The sequence below is a fragment of the Falco peregrinus genome, chromosome 4 (assembly GCF_023634155.1).
Source record: "Falco peregrinus isolate bFalPer1 chromosome 4, bFalPer1.pri, whole genome shotgun sequence".
NCBI lineage: Eukaryota > Metazoa > Chordata > Aves > Falconiformes > Falconidae > Falco > Falco peregrinus.
The window spans coordinates 33062127-33082025 of record NC_073724.1 but is presented as its reverse complement, the minus strand read 5'-3'; the positions used below and the strand labels follow the sequence as shown (position 1 = coordinate 33082025).

At 39.1% G+C, this 19899-nt stretch overlaps 1 protein-coding gene across 6 annotated transcripts in view; it reads left to right on the top strand.

Moving 5' to 3' along the window:
* Nucleotides 1–367: 367 nt before the first annotated feature.
* Nucleotides 368–19899, top strand: part of APOO (apolipoprotein O) — a 32533-nt gene continuing 13001 nt past the window's right edge. Inside the window, exons 1-9 of one of the 6 annotated variants that reach the window (XM_055802056.1) lie at nucleotides 385–437; nucleotides 2828–2891; nucleotides 3629–3702; nucleotides 4249–4320; nucleotides 4664–4774; nucleotides 7103–7222; nucleotides 9896–9950; nucleotides 10968–11063; nucleotides 14663–14754. In XM_055802056.1, the coding sequence (XP_055658031.1) occupies nucleotides 4306–4320; nucleotides 4664–4774; nucleotides 7103–7222; nucleotides 9896–9950; nucleotides 10968–11063; nucleotides 14663–14754 (489 nt within the window). In that variant the 5' untranslated portion in view covers nucleotides 385–437; nucleotides 2828–2891; nucleotides 3629–3702; nucleotides 4249–4305. The other 5 variants (XM_055802057.1, XM_027778928.2, XM_055802058.1 and 2 more) reach the window with 5 other exon arrangements.

The following is a 19899-nucleotide window of genomic DNA, read 5'->3' as shown; positions in this document are numbered from 1 at the left end:
GTACAGGGGGCTGTGGGCATAGGGGGCAGCAAGCCCAGGGAGCAGCGGGCACAGAGGGCAGCGCGCATGGCCTTTCAGCACGCCAGCACTTGGGTTTTTTAGGAAACGAGTTTTAAAGAGATGTTCCTGCCGTGCAGGGGCTGAAATTCAGGAGATGCCCCATTACCGAGCCTCTCCCAGCCTACAGACCGCGCTGACGCACAACCAGGCCCGAGCCCGGATTGCTGAGGCCTCGAAAGGCGCCAGCGCGTGGGGCGGTGAGGCCCCGCCCCCGCGGCGTTGCCAGGTTACCGTGGCGCCTCTGGGCGGGGCCGCGCCGGCCGCTGGGGCTGGCCCAAGAGCTCCCGCCCCGCCCCCCCGTCGGGCGAGTCTTTTTGACGTCACGGCGCAGCGACGCGGCCGGTGCGAATCGCTCGTTCGGCACCGCCATGTTCAAGGTGAGGAGATGGTCGTTCTCCGTGCTCGTGGCCGTTGCAGTTCCCCGGCCGTCCCCTCGCAGCCCCGCTCCGCGGACAGGGCTCCCCGCGCCCGTCCCCACCCGGGGGGAGCGGGCGGAGGCAGGCGGCGGCCCCTCCCTTCGCGCCCCGCCGCCGCCTGCCGCGGGAGGCGCCGGCGCCCGCGGAGGCGGCAGTGTGGCTGCGGCGCCGCCGGGCCCTCGCTCTGGGGACACCCGAGGCCGGCAGGGGGCGGCCCGGCAGCGTGGCCGGCCCGGCCCCGCGCTGAGGCGCCCGGGGGCGGGCGCGCCGCTCCCGGCGCGGAGCGGGTCCCCGGCGCTCGGTTGGCGCGGCGAGGCGCGGCGGCGGAGGCCTGGCAAGAAGGCCTTGGTGCTGGCGAACGATTTTTTCACCTTCCGGCTAAAACCGTACTAAAAAAGTTGTGTTACCCGGCGGCACCTGCACTCGGGGTCCTTTGTCTATGACTCTGAGGAGCTGTTTGCTTGATCTTGTTGCAGCTCTCTTTTTTTAACATTGCAGCGTGGTGTGTCCTGCCCGCGTTGCACAAACAGAAACACATGAACACCACGTTCGTTATTTAAAATGACCTCTTGGATGCAGCAGCGTGGAGCTGTGAGTGTTGCTGCAGGGTTTGGGTTCATACAGCTTGGGCTGCCCTCGTCTTGTGTCTCCCCTGTGAAAAGGAGTAAACTTTCGTGATCCGGGTTTAACTCAATGCAGTTGTCTCAAAGGTCTTTGCCTTTATCATGAGAGGAGCCCCAGATCCGTTCATGCTAAAAGCAAGCTGTATGTTTCATTCAAATTGGCCTGACTGCTCAAGAAGCAGGAGGGTTTTCTTAAAAAACCTGGTGACTTGAGTCTTAAATTTTTTTCTCCTTTATACCTTTTTTTGTTTGTTAAAATTCTATAATATATCAGTATATATTGATATGCTGAGCAGCCTACACTTGCTGTTCTGTTGTCACAGCTTTGTTGTTAGGGTTTTTTTTTGTTATTTTTTGTTTTTTACTTTAACATTGGGACAGTTGCTGGAATTCTGATCTAAGGATTTTATCTCAGTATCATTCGGAAGTCCGTAAGTGATACAGAATCATCATTAAAGGGGTTATGAGTGAGCCTGTGGATCTAGGTACTATGCATACTACTACTACTTCTGTATAGCTATTGAGGTTAGGCAGATTTCAGTGCTTCGGGCCAACCTAATTTTTTGCCTCTAAAAGTGAAAGGGTAAGGTGGCTGCTTCTCCTTCATGTCTGTGTTCCAGAGTTTGGGTTTTGGTTTTTTCAGTTGGAGTTGAGAGATAGGAGGGAAGAATGGGAAAAGAAGACAAAAATGAAGTAGCTTCATAACATTAGGACAAATAACAGCCTTCACAAAAGTATGACTGAGGAAACTTTTTTTTTTCCTTTTGTTCTTTCTTTCCCCAGTTTTGAGAGTGACAAAAACAGTAACTGAGAAACCACAGACAAGAGGAAGAAATGAGAAAAGTTCTAGTTAATCTTCAGCTGTTTGTTCCCCTGTTTGTATTGAGAGCTAATACAGGATTTATTCTTCCTTGAGGGATTATTTTTTTTTAGTTAAGAATTCAGAACTTTGAGAAAGACAGTAAAACAAGACAAGAGGTGATGAAATATGATGGTCTTTTCCCCTTCAGCTTTCAGATCAAATTTGCTTGTGAGTGATCTAGTTTCTATAGGTAAAGTTGAACTCAGCTAGAGAAAGGAGTAAACGTGGTATCTTTTTTTACTTACAGTAAATGCAGAACATTGCTTAGCAAAAAGAATGTTAGCTCTACTTTTTGGTATCAACTGAATGGCTGAGACGGGCAGACTGAAGGCACAGCTCAAAAAACCACAGCTGGTTTAGTAATATGTTGTTAATGTGGAATTAAGAAATGAGATCCTGAAGTGAATTTTGAAAACAAGAAAGGTTAATCTTTCATACTGCTGGATAAAGATTTTAGTGTGTACATATATACATGGTAGTTTAGTTAGTAGTGGTTGTATCTGTCCCGTAAGCTTAGCCATTGCAGTATAGCTTGAACAGTGTGTTTAAGGAGAGATTAATCTTTCACTTTTAGTGGTTAATTTTGTTTAAAATGTAAATATGAAACCTTTGGAAAATATCTGCACCTCAGTATTTTGATGTGTACGGTTAATGGTTTCGGCTTGTGTAGCTCAGTGATCACTGATACCTGTTTGCGAAATGAAGGTGTTTCCATTCTTACGCTGTGCTGTTTGTGTCTTTATATAAAAATCTGAAATACTGAAAGCACTTGGATTTACTGTTTCTGCTGGTGACACTTGGCATCGTTTACACTGTTTGAAAATATTTTTCAGCATGAAAATGCATTTAGACTTTTGCCTTTTCAGTGACAGAACAGTTTTGCAGTGAAAAAAGGAAAGATTGAGGAAATAGATTCTACAGCTGTTAATGGTTAGTGGCATTCATGTTTTTATCTTGGCTAATGAAAGTATGTGAAAAGTCTTTGTTTAAGCAAACACTCCTAAAGATTATTCATGTCTTTCCTTGGCTGTGAAGGAGTTGATCCAGTTATTGTGGTGTTTTATTATAGTGCTGTAATAACAAGTCTATAAATTCAAATAAGGAAAAACTTCTATTTTAAGCAAGTTTTTCCATACCCTTTGATTCATCAGAACCCTTATGTCCTTCTGAAAAGCAACCCTATGACCTAGTTCTTGTGTGCTGTTTCTCTACACGTAAATGAACATTTTCAGGAAGTTTGACAACTCTATAGTCTTAATGTTGAGTTTGGGGAGTCTCATGCTTACATGTAATAAATACTCCATCGGCAAAGCAGTGGGAGAAATTAAAGCTGCAAATGCTGATCTGTATATGATAAGCATGTGGTTTGGATAAATTTAAAGTTATTCATGGACAGAAACAAAGTTTCAGAGTAACTGTCCCATGGCTAGGTCAATTATTGTCGTAACAGCATGAAGGATGTATTGGTTTGACCAAGCCTTCAGTTTCACGAGCAGCTAGGTCAATGTAATGTACCCTTACTGTTTCTGAAAAGGAAGAGGGCTTGCTGCCTTCTGCTTTTTCATCCCCTCTTCCCTGGCCACACAGTTCCTCTTGTGCTTCTCAGGCTGTTTCATGGATGGCTTCAACACACTAAGCCCGCACAAAGCTCTCCACTTCTTTTTCAGGATTAATCTTTTGCCAAATTGGCGAGGTGAATTGCCTCGTGGTGGAAGCGTCTGGCTGCCAAAGCTAGGGCAAGGTGAGCAGCAGGACTTCTGGGAACCGATGCTGACAGCAGAGCCAGACCTCGCCAGTCTGGTGGCAGCAGGCTGTGAGACCCACTGGCGCTGTAACCTGACACAACAAAACGCAGGCGGTTGTAACTGCACAAGTTCATCGGAGCAGTAACATGAATGAGGCATTGAAAGGTTTCCCGTTTGAACTGCAGTTTCTTGAGTTAAGCGTTGCTGTTGATGAGGATGTGCATTTGTTGGAAAATGCTTTCTGTGCATTCTTGATTCACTACACAGCTAAGATTTTTACCTTCTGGTTTTTTTAAGTTAAAGCAGTCTCTCCAGTTAAGGAACAGAATTCAGTGTAGGTCCTAAATATAGGAAGACTTATATCCACCTTACTCGTGGTGGTTGTGTTGTATGACTGGATTGAATCTGAAGTATTCAAAGCCAGTCAGGTATCTGTCATGCACTGTAATTCATGTTTCTCACAGAAAAACAGGAGACATTCCTAAAATTCTTAGAAAGCAATGATTGTGTTCTGATGCTCTCATTTTTTTCCCTAAATCTAGATGCAGATAATAAAATGCTGAACTTCTTGGTACTAACTGTGGAAAAATGGAGGTGTTATGAACATTCACAAGGTTGTTCAAAATATGAATATAATGCTAATTTTCATTAACTTTCTCAGTATAGATACTATGTTTCAAGTAAGAAAACATCTTTTTGTGAGATGCAAATATCTACTGTCTCCTTTAGCCTTAGGCTTTTCCAGATGCCATCTGAATAATTTAGGTGTTATCATTTGAGTGCCTGAGCGTATGAGATTGTGTACCAGCAACTCCCCTTTCTCCTGACTTCTAAGCATCGTTGATATATCACTTGTTACCATATGGGGATATAAACATTGTCTGTATGGATGTGTTCAGATATGTTGCTGTTTTGTTTGAATTTAATGGTTTACATGTTTTCCTGTAATATTTCTAGGTAATTCGGCAGGGGGCCACCCCTGTTAGCCTGAGCTTGCTCTCTATCCAGGTTTATGCTTCCTCCTCAGAGAAGGAGACTTCCAAAAAGGAGTTGCTGAAAATTGAGGAGGTAGGTATGGTTATAGCCCTAGTGCTCTTCTATCTATGTGGAAATACCTACAGAATTCTGAAAGACACTGTATTTTGATGCATGAAAGCATTTAGGTACATCTCTTCACCTTTTGTATTCTTGCCTTTAAACTTGCTTCTCAGTTTGCAGTAATAGAGATGTCTATGGTTTTGCTTTTTTTATCTGAGGGTTGCATTTGATGCCCTCTGCTTCATAACGTCAGGCTTGCTTGTGTGTATGATTTTTTTCCTGCATTACATCCTTCTTCATTCAGAAATTACCTTTTCATGTTTGTAGATTTACTGGTGGTCATGTATCAAATGCACAGGCATATTTTATTTTTTTTTTTATCCAGGTAACATCGTGTATTTTTTAATTGCAAGTACTGTTGGCAAATTCTAACAAAATTTTGTTTATGTTCTCCAGTAAAACAGCAAATCAAAAGTTTTTATTTCTAAAAAAAAATCTCTTTTTTACAGGAAAAATTCTTGTCTGGCGGTGCTTTGAGTCAGATATAGTAGCCTACAGAATTCTATCAGTTTTCTGTACAGCATTCAGACGTAAGCAACAACAAATACAATAAGTAGTGATAATAAAAACCTGTTAGTTTATTTCTCTAAGATGTTACAAATATTTTGGTCATATCACAAGGGCTTCAAAACACCATGCCAAAGTGTAGACTCACCATTGTTGTTGCATAGGCTTTTAACAGTCTTCAACAGAAAAAAAACCAAAAAAAAATTGTAGTTCATAACTAAAGACAGCTTTATATCCGTGAGAGTTTGTAGTTGTTTAAAAACTAAGTACTTCAACCTAAGCTAATGCGTTGTTACATGAGCAGTGAAAATAAATGAAACAATTTTGTGTATAGTTAAGTCTTTTGGATGTGTCTGCATGGGCAGCTAATTTGCATAATGAGAGGATCAATAGTTGAAGCAGCCTCCTGGCTTCACCCCAGTGAAGTAACCTTAGTTTGGGCCATCGCGTGCCCTACACCACCACTGGCATGAGTCAGTAATGAAGCAGCAGTTTCAGGTTACATGTGTGCTGAATAATTGGCTTGCCCATCAGCTTCAGCAAAGCAGAATGTGCAGACCGTGGCGTTCTGGCTGCCTTTCTTACCATTCACAGAGTGTGTTAGTTTGGAACTGTACTCTGTTAGCTGTCTAGTTTCAGAAAATGTATGGGAATGACCTTGTGCCAGACTTGGCTGTTAGGCTAACAGGATCAAAGTTAAATGGATTGTGTCTGGGGTTGCCAGAGATGACTGGATTTCCAAGGGAAATGAGACTTAAAATGCTTGTCTTTCAAAACATTATGGGAAGTACAGCTGCATGAGTTATCGAATTATTTGAAAAATTCTGTGTCACTATGTATTTTGTTATGGTTAGCAGCTTTTTTTATTAGCATGTACAGTTGTTTTGCAACTTACCTTGAAAAGAAGGCTAGCTACACATTGATGCAATAATATGTGTAAACAGTTTATAATAGACTGCTAAATGTGGTATAAAATGTAAGCTCTTCATACTAAACATCAGTGTCATATATAAACTGCTAGGAATTTTATCAGGTTTTGTTTTGATCTAAGTTTTGCTGTTCATTTTCAACAGTATAGACTAGTTTGTTTTTTTTTTTTTAATTAGAATACAGTTTAAAGTATGTTTAGGTAATTTTAATAAATTGTGATGCTAAACCCTAAATATGGTGGTTTAGTATTTATTATGTGAAGATGCCCATTGCATTTTGGGTGGATGTTACAGTTCCTATTTGCTCAGCCCCATGGTGCGATTAATGCTGTCAGTTGCTGATGTGGTTAATGACTGCAACATTGGGATGTCATACCATTTTCCAGCTCAGTAACAAACAGACAAATTTGTATTGGATGTTACCTTTTGTAGAAGCTACTTAGACTCTTTAATGATGGCTTGTGCAAATATAGAAAATGATCGATTGTGATTTCTAGTACATTTAGTATGTTAACTGGGAACTAGAAGTGCTGATTAAGACCAGAAACATTTTTCACAATTATGTTCTGTGTTCTTATTAAACTACTTGAATATTAATTTATAACCTGTGACTTGGATCATATAGCAGCTATGGATGAATTGCATAGCAATTAAAAGTCATCTTCGTCATAGCATATTATTAAACTTTGCTCACAGTGGTTGTCTCACAGCTGTACCTGAATTTTTCTTATGCATTGTTTATGTTGTAAGTACCATGTTAAGCTCCATGTTAGGTGTTCTCCGGTTAGCCTGTTCGTGCCCTGAAGACCTACTTACACAATTACACCTTTGTTTTTAACCTCTTGTTTGCTAATATTCACAGCTGTCACTCTACTCCTCTCCAGCTTGTGAGACTAAATATGTGGAGAATCCACAAACCCAATTGGAAGAGGGGGTTTCGCGTTTACGGCATGTTATGGAGCCATATACAGCCTGGTGTCAGGTATAATGGTTTTATATCACATCCAGTAGTAGTTCTCTGTGATAACAGTTGAGCTGGGATTTTTCTTTTTTTGAGACAGAATTAATAGGTAGAAACAAAGTAAAAGTCGGTAGCTCTACAGGCATTTTTCCAAAACGCTGTGTTAGTTAAAATTTTCCATGGTTCAGGTTATAATATTTACCCCCTCCTCACACAAAACCAGTTGTTTCTTTCTAATAATTTGCTGAAATAAACAACTGCTTTTTCACATTTTCTATTCCTCCAAAATAATTAAAAGAAAATTAAGTAAAGCTTAGAATTGTTATCTGAAATAAAATTTAAGCTGAAAGGTATCTATGGATGTCTGGATTTGGTACTGTCCTGTGAGCGAGGAATACAGGAGAGTGCTTAAATTTGCTTTCTCCATGCTGAAGGAGAAGGCCTTAAATTACCAAGCAGTGTGCTTTGGAGCAGCAATACCAAGTTGTCTTCACTGCAACTGTGACAAAACACAACTTTGCAGAAAATAAATCAGTATTTGTTGAACTGGGATGTTGAGGGAAGGAATACAGCTCTCTGGAAGACAGAAAATCCCAGGCCACTAGTAGTGGCAAGCCTAGCCCCCAGACCTTACCCCAAAACTTTCTTATATATTCTATTAGGTAACGTATTTATACTAAACAGTTATTAAATATAAAAGTAGTTTTTGCAGCATAGAGAAAAACCAGGATTTTGTAATCAGGGTCTAAATTGTTGATACTAGATTGCAGAACTTTCTTGCTCTTTCCTGACCCAGCAAATATTGAAGCTTACTTTTGAAGCAAGGGCATCCTTGTCATCTGGTTGCCTCTTGGCAACTTTAAGTGTTTCCCTACTTTGCACTCTGGCTGTTGTGAATCCTGTTCTTAAGCTGCAAACTGGTTTTCCAGTTCTTCGTAGAAAGCCAAGCCATTCAGATGAGGGTGTCCTTTCTGCCTAGACATTCTGTGTTGTGGTACTATCCTTTAACAGTACTGAACTGTTTTTTTCAGTGATATTTGGGGTTATTCAGTCTAGCGGTGTGTTTCTAAAGTGGCACCAGCAGGAGTACTGACTTTAGTTTTCAAGGAAAATGGGGATTTTCTGCAGTGTAGTTAAGAGTTCTGACCTCCTAAACGCATGAGTTCTGTTTGGTTGCCTGCGGTAACCATAACCGGGAATGAAATTTGAGAGAGGTTAGCTGCCCAGTTGGACTGAACGTAGGTAAGCCTTGAACAGTCCTTTGTCTCGCTAGCCTGTTGTATTCCTATTTGCTTTATTTTTTTTGTCTGTGTGGCGATCATTTACATAAGATGTGCTCTTCTGCTCCCACACAACAAGCCATTTCCTGGCAGTGGTTTACTGACTCATTTTATGAAGTGGGCATGTAAACTTTATGGGTTTGGGGTCATCTTGCTTGCTTAACTGTAGTCAGAGATCGTTTTGGTTTTGCCTCTCCCTCACCCCTTGCTGTGTTAAAGAAAATAATATTTTAGGTTTGTCTCAGTCATCTTTAAGATTAAAAACGTAACACAGGTTAATGAGAATAAAATTGGTTATGTCTGTATATACATTTAACTTTTTCAGAATTGCTTGTTTAACTGGAGTGGAAAGTCAGTTCAAAACACAGTGTAGAAATGAGCCGGTTGTGTGAGCTGTGACAGAAAATCAAACTTAGTCTCTGGGGGTTTTAGAGCATATTCTTTTTTCATTGGCTTGTAATAAGACAAACATCCCTTTAGAGTTAACGTTGTGTGTCACATGATGACACTTTTTTTCATGACAAGTTGTTTTGTTTTGTTTCCAAAGTCAGTCTTGCCAGTGAGGAAATGAAAGTTCTGAAGATATTACCCCCATGCCGTATCCTAAACAACTGCTTTCACTTCTGCACAGATAAAGCTCAAGTGGTATTGCGAGACTGTACTCAGCTTTGGGGATACATGCTTATGAATTTGTTCTGATAGACAGTCTTAGGCTGTCTCTCCAGAGGTTTAGTAGCATAACAACAGTTAGCAGTGTTGCTCTTACTGAGGATTTTTCCCCCTACTTAGATAAAAGGCTATGTGAATTCTTTTACCTCCTGCATATTTTCGGTCTGGAAAAGAATCTACAAGTAGTTTGTGGGGTTGATGCAGTGCTCTTTGGCTTACTGTAGACATTATTAGGACATCTCGTTTTCCAAGTAATTTCAGAAGTGCAGTTTTGTTAGCCTGAGTTAGTCTCTTGGAAAGTGAAGTTTATCAGCTTGCAGAATGAGTCGTGTACCCCTGTGAAGTGCTAGGAAGGAGTTTATTACGGTGGTGTACTTTCTTTCTTTGCATAAACTCAGGTATTTTTGTGATACCTACATACACTGAGAAACCTGAGATTCAGCTACCTGATCAGGAGCTCAATGAAATATTGAAGTTGACTTCTGTGTTTTGAGGCATTGTTTTTCATCTGTGTCCAAAGACTACTTTGAGAAAAAGCTGTAAGTCATGCGAAACATAACATTGAGCAAGCATAGCCCTGTAAGTGAAGGGTGGAAGTGGAAATCAAAAGTTATTTTAGTGATCCAACACTTTTTTCTTCCCCACGCACCCCCCACCCCCCACCCCCAATCAGGTCAGTTATGATCTGTAGTTAATATTTTACTTAATTGGTGTCTATTTATTGCTGTTTTCTTCTTTTTTTTAGGATCTTTATGCCAAAGCTATGCCCAAATTAGAAAAAGCTGTTGAGCATGGTAGAGGTAAATCAACTCTAGTTTTCTTAACTAGCAATTTAAAATGTAGGACTGTACTTCTGTTAAAAGGGAATTCCATTAAGCAACATATATATAGTTTCCAATGCACTTAAGACTACTTTATTTTCACTGTATATCTGTTTACATTTCCTTTGTAAATCATTGACACTACATTTCTAAACAATTAAAATCCAAGGCCTGCATCTATGTCTATCAGTGTCATTGAAAACAACAGTTATGCAGGAAAAAGGCATCGTAATTTATTCCCACCCAGCCCAGTAACTGAAAGTTCCTGCAGTGTTTCTTTGTAGTCGCAAGTGTTAGGTCTTTTGTTTGTAATGTTTAGCCTTTTCATTTTGGGTTACTTCCTTAGATTTCTTAAGAATTTTTAATTAGTCCAAAATAATTTGTATTTATTTTTGGTAATGGAAGCATCCTTTCTTTCTTGGGCTTATCAGGATTGAGCATGGATGTTATCTAGAGCTCATTTCAGATAACTGTGCCTCTTCTCCTTAAACTTAATAGTCTCAGTCTTTTGAACTCCTCTTTATGGAAGATTTTTCATAGTTTTACATCCTCCATCAGACACCCATCTTTGAGTGAATGTTGTTTATGCTATGTTGTTCCTTTGTGATATTTTTTTCGTACGGTGTTTTACTGAAACTAATTCTTGATAACATGTAGATGTAAGAATCCATTTTGCAAAGGTTTTTATCACTAATTTGAAAAAGATATAATAGAGATGCAAAAGAGCAAAACAAAACAGATGGCCCAGGAGCAAAGACGAAAGCTTCTATGAAAATTGGTAAATACAATACGATGTTCAGTTTCATTCATGTGTCACTAGAGAAGATCTCAAAAGGCTTTGAATTTTATGCCAGCAAATCTAAAATGTGCATGATAGTTAAATGTGTTTTGATAACTCTTTATGTTTTGTAACAATTGCCAGCATGTATTGATGATTCCTTATCACAAAAACACTTTCACATTACATTAAGGCACTTTGTTCTGACTTCTTTTCAGAGGGCTGTGAATTTCTCCAAAACCCCCCTGCTGGATTTTATCCAAGGCTTGGTGTGATAGGTTTTGCTGGAATTGTCGGATTGTTTCTTGCTAGAGGTGAGCGGGAACCTTTTGAACTGCTTATGTTATGGTTTGGGATAAGTAATTTATTTGGGGCTTTTTGGATGCTACTTTTTAATTGTGAAGCATGAGATCTGACTTAATATACAAGCATATTTCTACAGTGTACCTCTAATGACAAAGAGACTTCATCTAAAAGGTGTGTAATAACGTTCAGTTACTGTTTATGAATACTGTATTTCTGACTGAAATCTAGTTCTAGCTTATTATAGCAAAAGGTGGAAAGGATAGTTTTTTTAGCCTAAAAATCTTAATTACTTAAGTTCTTTATCGCATATGTCACTGTAGAAAACTACAGAGAAATAAATTATGGTAGAACACAGAGGTTCCTGAACTGTGGTACATGTACAACTAGTTTTCTATTCAAGTTCCTTCAAAGTATTGTATGTCCAGGCACAGAGCTGCTGCAGATGGTGATACTCAGCAAAAATACTTATGAGCTCTGGGTGTGCTTTACATACATGCACGTTTTGCACTACAGAAAAGTGATAGTCAATTTCATCATACTAGTTGAAGAAATTAAGGCATTTATGCTTTTGTAGAAATCTTGTTTTTAAAAATGTTAATTGTTAAAAAGAATTTTGTGTTTGTATTGAGATATTCTTAATACAGTGAAATGAAGTAACACAACAAGAAGACTGTAGGTAACAACTGTGAAGTTCTAGAGTTTAAATACTAGTGGGGCCTTGTTTTTGATAAAAATACACCTTTGTGGGGCCTGTATATGTTGAACAAACTGGAAGTGTTGTTTGGCTACGTAGAAATGGAAAGCCCTTTGTGAATGTATGCACTTCTCAAAACATTTTTCAGTAAGATGATGAAAGCAGTGCTACACCACCCCCACCACCACCCCCATTTTTTTTAATGAAAAGCAAGGTCTCCAACTTTACCCATTTGAAGTTCTTTCTCTTCAAATTCCTGCTTCTTCAGTTATGTGATCATGAATGAGATCAGCTTCCAGCCTTTACAACTGTAGCAAAATGGGTGGAGGTGGTGGAAATTGCAGTCTTGGGGCTGGATCTGAAAGATTAGAGGGTCCTAAGTTTAAAAAAAAAAATAAAAAAAATACATCCTTCATAATACAAGTGTCTGATTTGTGACACTTTCAGGATGAGAGCCATAATTCTAAAACTTTTTGTCTCGTTACAGTTTACAATACTGACTTGTTTCTAGAAAGAATTCAAACTGTAGAAGGAAGTGCCCCTTAATTTTGATGCTACAGAAGGTTAGAACAAAATGTCATCTCTTTTTTTTTTTTTTTTTTTTATTTTTTTATCCCTTCCTCCCTTGGTCTCACTGGAAGAATTGCCCTCTTGGAAGGTACAGATAACATCTTCCAGGTTGAACCATAACACTTGAAGATACAGCTGCCTATTAAGTAGGAATTATGGTTTTCAGAGTTTAATCATGTGAATATTGTGCAGTCATCCAGCTTGGTTTAAGACGCTGTTGAAGATAATTGTTCTAACCTTGTGTTGCGGGTGGAGTGATGCAGTTAATCACAAGTGTGAAGAAACAATGTATTTTTTTCATGTAAAACAGCAATTTTAACAAAGTTTGATAGTAAATGTGACAGTGGTTTAACAAGATTTGATGGCAAGGTATACTTTATTATTTACTGCATAGAGGATAGGGTAAGGCAGACGTTTTGGGAGGACCCTCCCATTGAGTTCTGAGGTTCGGAGAGGACCCTTTTGCTTTCTAAACTCCAACTCAGAGGAGTCTAGGTGCAGCTGGATCCAATCCTACTCCTAGACTTGGTCAGCAGTTTGTCTAAAGAATTGTATGTGTGCAATCTAAGATACCTTGCTAAATGTTTTAAGCTTCGCTAAGGTTGTATCTCAGTATCAAGGAGTAAGGGATCTCTGTGGCAGGTGTAACCTTGAGGGCCATCTCTACTCAAAGGGACATCCTGTTGTGCAGCCTGCTGCCATCCAGGAGAGCACAAAGGGCTCTTGGGCTGCTCGCTGTTTATGGGGTGAGATGATCGACTCGGTCATATTTGCATACCAGCTGCAGAAGTTAGTTTCTTCCACGTTTGCCTTGAGTCGGACGTTGACCAGCACTGTGGTTAGGTGGGCGCATTGCCCAAATCAGCCCTGGGCTGCGGTGGTGTTTTCCGTCCCCCCTGAATCCACTGTGAGCCAGAGGCAACCATCGTGACCAGACACACCCTTGATGACTGCTGCTTGATAACTGAGCAGGGTTATGGGAAACGAAGGTCAGGCTGGGGGCAGGGGGAGAACACCATCACGCTTTTGAGTAGTTCTGTAATGGATTTGGGAGTATTCCTGACCTTCCCTCTAATGGGTATCTCCAGCAGGTAGCAGCCTGCTGTAAGGCATTAAGAATAAAGTAATAGTTTAAGATATTAAAGTGATACAGTAGGCACACTGATAGTCGATCACTAAAGGAGATTTCCTTATTCCCAGAAATTATAACAGAACTGTGTTGGTTTTTTTTTCTGACTGTAAAGATGCAATCAAGCTTGCCTTTTTTGTGCTTTCTTATAGCTAATTGATACCAAGTTCCCTCTTCACAAGACTAGCAGCATCGCTTTATGAATGTATCTGCTTACTGCTGAGTTTCTTATCTCATCATGAGCATATGTACGGTGAAGAGGAAATGCATGTTAGAAGTGTTTAGTGTTTCAAAATTGATTATTCCTTTATTAGAAGAACATGTGGCTTTGCATATAGAACAGGTTGCTCTCTGAGGAACAGAACTCCTGCATCCTGACTCCTGTATGTCTGTTCAAAGACCTTTTCTTCTCCTGTTCTGTTTGCTTTTCTCCTTTACCTGCTCCCTTCTATGTTCCTTTCTGATTGTATAAATTGCAGCATGCCCTGTAACTGATTCAGTAACGCATATTGTCACTGGTTGGCCAGGATACACAACCTGTGGCCAGCTGTGGTGAGAGGTTGACCTTTTCAGGCAGTTAAATTTAGACTTGTATAATTGAATAGAATTCAAATTTATTAAAAAGTTCAAAATTTAGTTGTGGACTGAGCAATGGGCATAAGGCATGATTGTAAGTACTTCAAAAGTACTGTCAAATGCTTTGCCAATAGAAAAACTATTCATAAGAGCAGTTGTGGAATAGCCCATATTTGTGAGGCAAGGTAACTTCCAAAGTTTGTATTGGAACAACTCTTGTTCTGCTTGATGTATCAAAAGAATGCTATTATCCTAACATTTCTTTGCTCGAGTTTTTCCTTTTAGTTTAGAAAAGAGGATCAGTTGGTATAATTCTCTTAAATGGCTCTTAACTGTGGCTTCTAGTTCATTATTCAGTACTGAAATAAATTGTGTATTACTACAGTAAATATAGCTGTAAGTTATTTTTCATTGTGGAAATATGTTAATAAAAATATTCTCTTAAAAAGGTTAAAAGAATAATTACGGATCAGAGTAATCATGTTTCTTAAGAAACCAGTAGGACTGAACAGAAAACATGCTAAACTATTTAATAAAATTGTTTTGGTTATAAATAAAAGGTTAGGGCCATTCAGCTGTCTTGCTTAGCATATACGCTAACCATGTTGTGGGTTTTTTGTGTTTTTGTTATGAAACAGGCTCAAAAATAAAGAAGTTAGTGTATCCTGCAGGTCTCATGGGTATTGGTACCTCCCTGTATTACCCTCAGCAAGCGGTTGCTATTGCGAAGGTCAGTGATGATACCTTTCTTTAGAGAAGTGTCTTTTACTTTGATTATTGCCTCCTACCTTCAAATTAACTGATAATCCATTTTTAAAAGCCCTGTCAGTGTGCTTGGCGCTTAACAAATTGGTAGTTGTTGTGTCAAAGAACACAAAGTCCAGGCTGAAAGATGATCACACATTCTGGTTTTTTGTGACTTTTTTTTTTTTCTAACATTGGCAGTAGTGTGTGTAGTTTGAGGAACATAATTATTTTTCTGAATCTCTAACCTCAAGTAATTATAAATTAATGTAAATATGCTTAGTATGTACAGTTTGTGTGTTTACTTGCTGTACTGAGGAAGCCTGAAATACCTTGAGAGCAAATGAAAACAGGGTTTGGAAGGAAGGAAGGAAGGAGGGGGGAGGGGACGGGGAAGATTCTATAGAGAAATCATGAGAATGACATTTTGAGAAACATTGCTACTGATGTTTTCTGCTTTTTGTTGGATAGAATTTTAAGAAAGATAGCATGCATATTCTGGAATGGTGTGAGAATTCTGCTGATTAGATGCCTTTCCTATTCATCCGTTGGTTGTTTCAGGCATGTAAGAAACAATGTTAACTTACACTTGCTTAAGGGCTTTCCTGGGGCGGGGGGGGGGGGGGGGGGGGGGGGGGGGGGGGGGCGGGGCGGGGAAGAACCAGGCAGGAGGAACGAAGATACCAGACGGTTGCTTACCGCCCCTGCTGATTTCAGTTCATATGCCTTGCTGTCCACACTTAATTGTACTGACAGATTCCTCAGTTCTCCACCACATTCTTGTTCAGATCCAGCCTTTAACCACTCAGAGTGCACATATTTTAGTGTATCAGAAATTCTTTATATTTCAGGCTTTGGTAAATTATTCAGTTATCAGTGATTTGTGAATAACACAGATGTCAGGATGAAAATATGATATTCAAGAACATACGATGTTCTTTGAAAACTGAAAGGTCATTGACTTAGAGTAAAAAATGCTGGGTTTGAACTCTGCCAGCATGGTCATACCCTGATGTTTAATGGAATCTTTTTAGTGCTTCTGGGATTCAGATGCTCTGAACACAGATATTACTGTGGACTTATTCTCAGGGAGTGAAAATTATGCAAGTGGCAGGAAAAAAAATAATCAAAATGTAAGAAGTTTAGACATTCCTGTTGGAAACTCTGTATTCAAATTCTAGTTGCCTTCTGAACAGTGAAGTGGGAAGTGATTGAACAGTGTTCAAACTGATGTTATTGTTTTTAAAGAAGCTCAGTTCAGTCTTAACTGTGGATTTGTTACTAACAGCTTCACAATACTGTGTTTGTTTTAGGGAAACTTTGAAGTGCATGATTGCCCTTTGATTAATTCACAGTTCTTAGTTTGACTGTAATGAAAAATCTGATATGAGACCATGAGCCTGAAACTTGATTGGAATAGCTTTAGCTTTGTTGACTTGGTCAGGACACTAGACATAAGAGTTTGGAAACTTCTGTGAAGAGGGTGATATCCTAGATACTGTTTTGGTTCCTCTAATCTCTTGCACTTTTTTTTTAACCTGCACTTTTTTTTTAACCAAAGTTTGAAGCAGATATTAATATCCATAATTTTTATGCTTTAATCTGAAATTGGAAGCACTTTCCTCTCTAGTAATTACTTTGAAATGTTTCATAAGCTTGTAAAAAACCCACCAAACTTCTGTAAGCATAGAAAGGGATGCTTGCACTACAAGGCTTACTTGCCAAGTTAATAGAACAGTATATGAAATATTCTGGAACATAAATTTTAGAATTTATTCTTTATGTTCTTCTTATTTTTCTTCCACATTTGAGTACTGCATCACAGCTTTTTTTATTTACAGTGGTATAGTTCCCTTTGTTTGGTAAACTTTCAGTTTTGACTGTACTTTAAAAGACTAAAAAAAGTTTTGGGTGGGTTTTGTCTATGTCCTCCACCCTTCCCACCTTTATATTAAAGACTTTCCATTGGAGAGTTGGAAATAAACACAGCAAAATGTGTTTGCAGTTGAGGTGCAACACTTGATGCATCTATCTGGAAGAAAAAAATTTCTTAAAATGTGAGTTGCAAAGTGAAGTTATAGCAACAGTTCATAATTGGTAATATGTAGTTTTCAGACACTATTCATCTAACTGGAGATAGAAACAATGCACAAACTATTTTTTTTTTCCTGCTTTAGTAATCATTCTAACAAATGACAAATTTGTAAAGGATTTATTTCCTTTGCTAGTATTACTTTAATTTGTATCACTCTGAACAAATGGTCAGACTGTATGTGTGGTAAGGGAACTGAATTTAATACTAAACTTTATTTTGGTCTGGTGGAACTTTAGTGTTTTAGAACGCTACTACTTTCTAGCTAATCATAATACACTCAAAATGTTTTGTGTTTATTGTGGTTTATCTTCTATCTGGAATAAACTTTCCCTTATGAAGTTACCTAAATCACTCTCCTTATCATTAGAATTAATTTTTGTTCCTTGTTATTAGAACATCTCAAATTTTCTAAAGTACTGTGTGTTATGCTCACCTACTTGAAAGGAAGAACAGCTTCCCAATACCTACGTTTATTTCTTTATCAACTAACTAAATTATTGCTGTGTCTTTTGAACCTATACCTTGTCACTTGCCCAGTTCACTCTGTAAGGCATAAACAGTTGTACTGACATAACTGAGAGCATGACGTGATTACAGAACTGTGGGTTGAAAAGGAGGAGTTGGGGTCACTTGGTCCACATTTACAGCAGAATGAAATGCTTGTGAAATTGCACTACGACTACTTGGTTAACAATGTAAATGTAGAAAAGCTGGAAGATTCTCAGTTTAGTTTCTCAGCCTGCAATATAGGTAAAGAGTTGCTAGCCATAATTCTGCTCGATAACCTTGACATAAAACATACGTTATAGTCAATGTTACATGCTTACGGTCCTGTGTGGAATTACAATGTGGGAGTTCGTTTACATGCAAATTAGGCTTTAGAGACTGCTGATGCTAGCCCAGTAGTGCCTAGTAGGGGTGTGTTTGGCCCAAGGTCAGTTTCTAACTATTTCAGAGTCCCAGTTGAGAACCACTCAGTCTAACTTTTGAACTTGTTTGTTCAAATTCTAGCATACAAACTTACTTAATGTTGCATTGAACAGAGATGGTATTTTAGCATGTTGTAATTTAACACAAACGAGATGGAAATTGTTGTCTTCCAGAAGTTAAGAAATCCAGATGACTGCATGGAAAAAACTTATCCCTCTTTGAAAGGAACTCTTTGTATGAATGTTTGAATGAATGCTTTGAAGGGTTGAATGGCTTCTATTATTATTGTTCCTTTTACTTTTCCTGGTTTGAACTGCCACTCCCAAAAATCGTGGTGGCAACTGCAGCACCCACCTGCTTCCTCTTCAACTGCTTCGTGAGAGAGTGGTGTGGAAGAAGACCCTAACAAATGACTCTAGTGTTGCATTCGTAAGAGGACACGCATTGGGTACTTCTAAAAATTTCTTGACTGTGTTCCTCTTGACCCTGTAACATACAGCTTACAGTCTGTCTAGAACTGTATTTTTCAGCTCATGCAAACTGTGAACGTGTGCGCGGGTCCCAGCTCTTAGGAGGAGTGTACAGTGTTGAAACACTGGTTGACTGTGGCAGACTAAACTATCTGGGTTGCTGTACCTTGTGATGTAGCCGCTTTACTCCAGCAATGTGAATGATCAGTGTCTCAGCACAGTTTGTAATTCACTTGATTGTATGACTCCTATAAGAATACTTTTTAAAGTTTGTAATGTTAGCTATGTAGTGGTTTAATCTATTTTAACAGAGTATTTTTAAGCAGGAACAAGAAATAACTTATGGATAGCTGTAGTTCTTTCTGATTTTATGCTGATGGCTGTGTCCTCTGTAACATTGCAGACAAACCGCTCTGTTTGTTTGTTTATAGTTGTTATTTTTCAGTCCTTATAAGTTTGTACTGCATGCGCAACTGATCTCACTATCCTTCCAGGTGAGCCATAGGCTCCTCTGCCTTTCAGAACTATTTTGTTGAGGCACATGAGAATGAGCACTCCTGATACTGAAAAAGAAGATAACAGTTTATAGCTGTAATGTTTGAATTGAGGGATTTTTGAGATTTAACACATTCATCCCTGGAGCAGTTGATGTACTTTTTTCTGATGACCTTTATCACCCTCAAATACAGAGAAAACTCAGTGCATCATACAGACTTGTTTAAAACCACAGTATAACTGTAATTGTCAAATGTGGTGACAAATATGCTAGTTCTTTGTATTTAAAACAGACATAGTTTGGATTTATTTGTGACTCAGAAATGTAGTTGCTGTTTTGGGTTTGTTTTCTCTTAATTATTATGATTTAATAGCACCTTCTGTAAGGTTTTAATGTGATCTCTGGCCAGAAGCACATTTCTTACCATTGTGGTATGTTAACTGGTGTGCTCAATGTTGTTCAGACAAACTGAAGGAAGTGGTTCTTCATACCTTGCGTGCCCAGCAGTAGAACTTTTTGGCACAGGGTGTTGTGAATGTTAGAAATTTGCAAGGGGTTCAAGGGAAAGTGCAACAAGTTCATAGAAGGGAAATTCCTTCGACGTTATACACATAGAAATCAATTCTGGCTCAGGAAATCTCTGTGCAGTGATTTGTTGGAGGCTGGAAGAAACTTGTGAGAGAACTGTTTCGCAAATGTCTTTTATGCTTGCACTGTTCTCATGGCTTTGATTTTTGCAGCTTTGCCTGCTGTGGGAGATAGGGTAATACCTTTTTATTTCTTGATGTCATAAGTTTAATAGCTGCCTAGTTGGGCAAATTGTCCGGTTTTGCTGTTCTTCATTTGTAAGAAAACTAATAGTGATATGAAAGTGAGTACTGCCCTGAGCCTAGAGCTGTAAAAACCTAACCCTTGAGATTTAAAGGATGCTATGAATATTACAGTTCCATATTATCCAACAGGAGATACTCTTTTGTTAGGTTTAGGGGTTTTATCTGTTGGTGTGATATAGCAAACACTGTCTTTACTACCTGTCTTCTGTTTTGAGAATTGACGACTCTTTTCATTACAATCATCTATCAGCAAATTGGGGCTTTCTTCTAAATATCAAATAAAAAGAAACAAAGGGGTACTCTTACT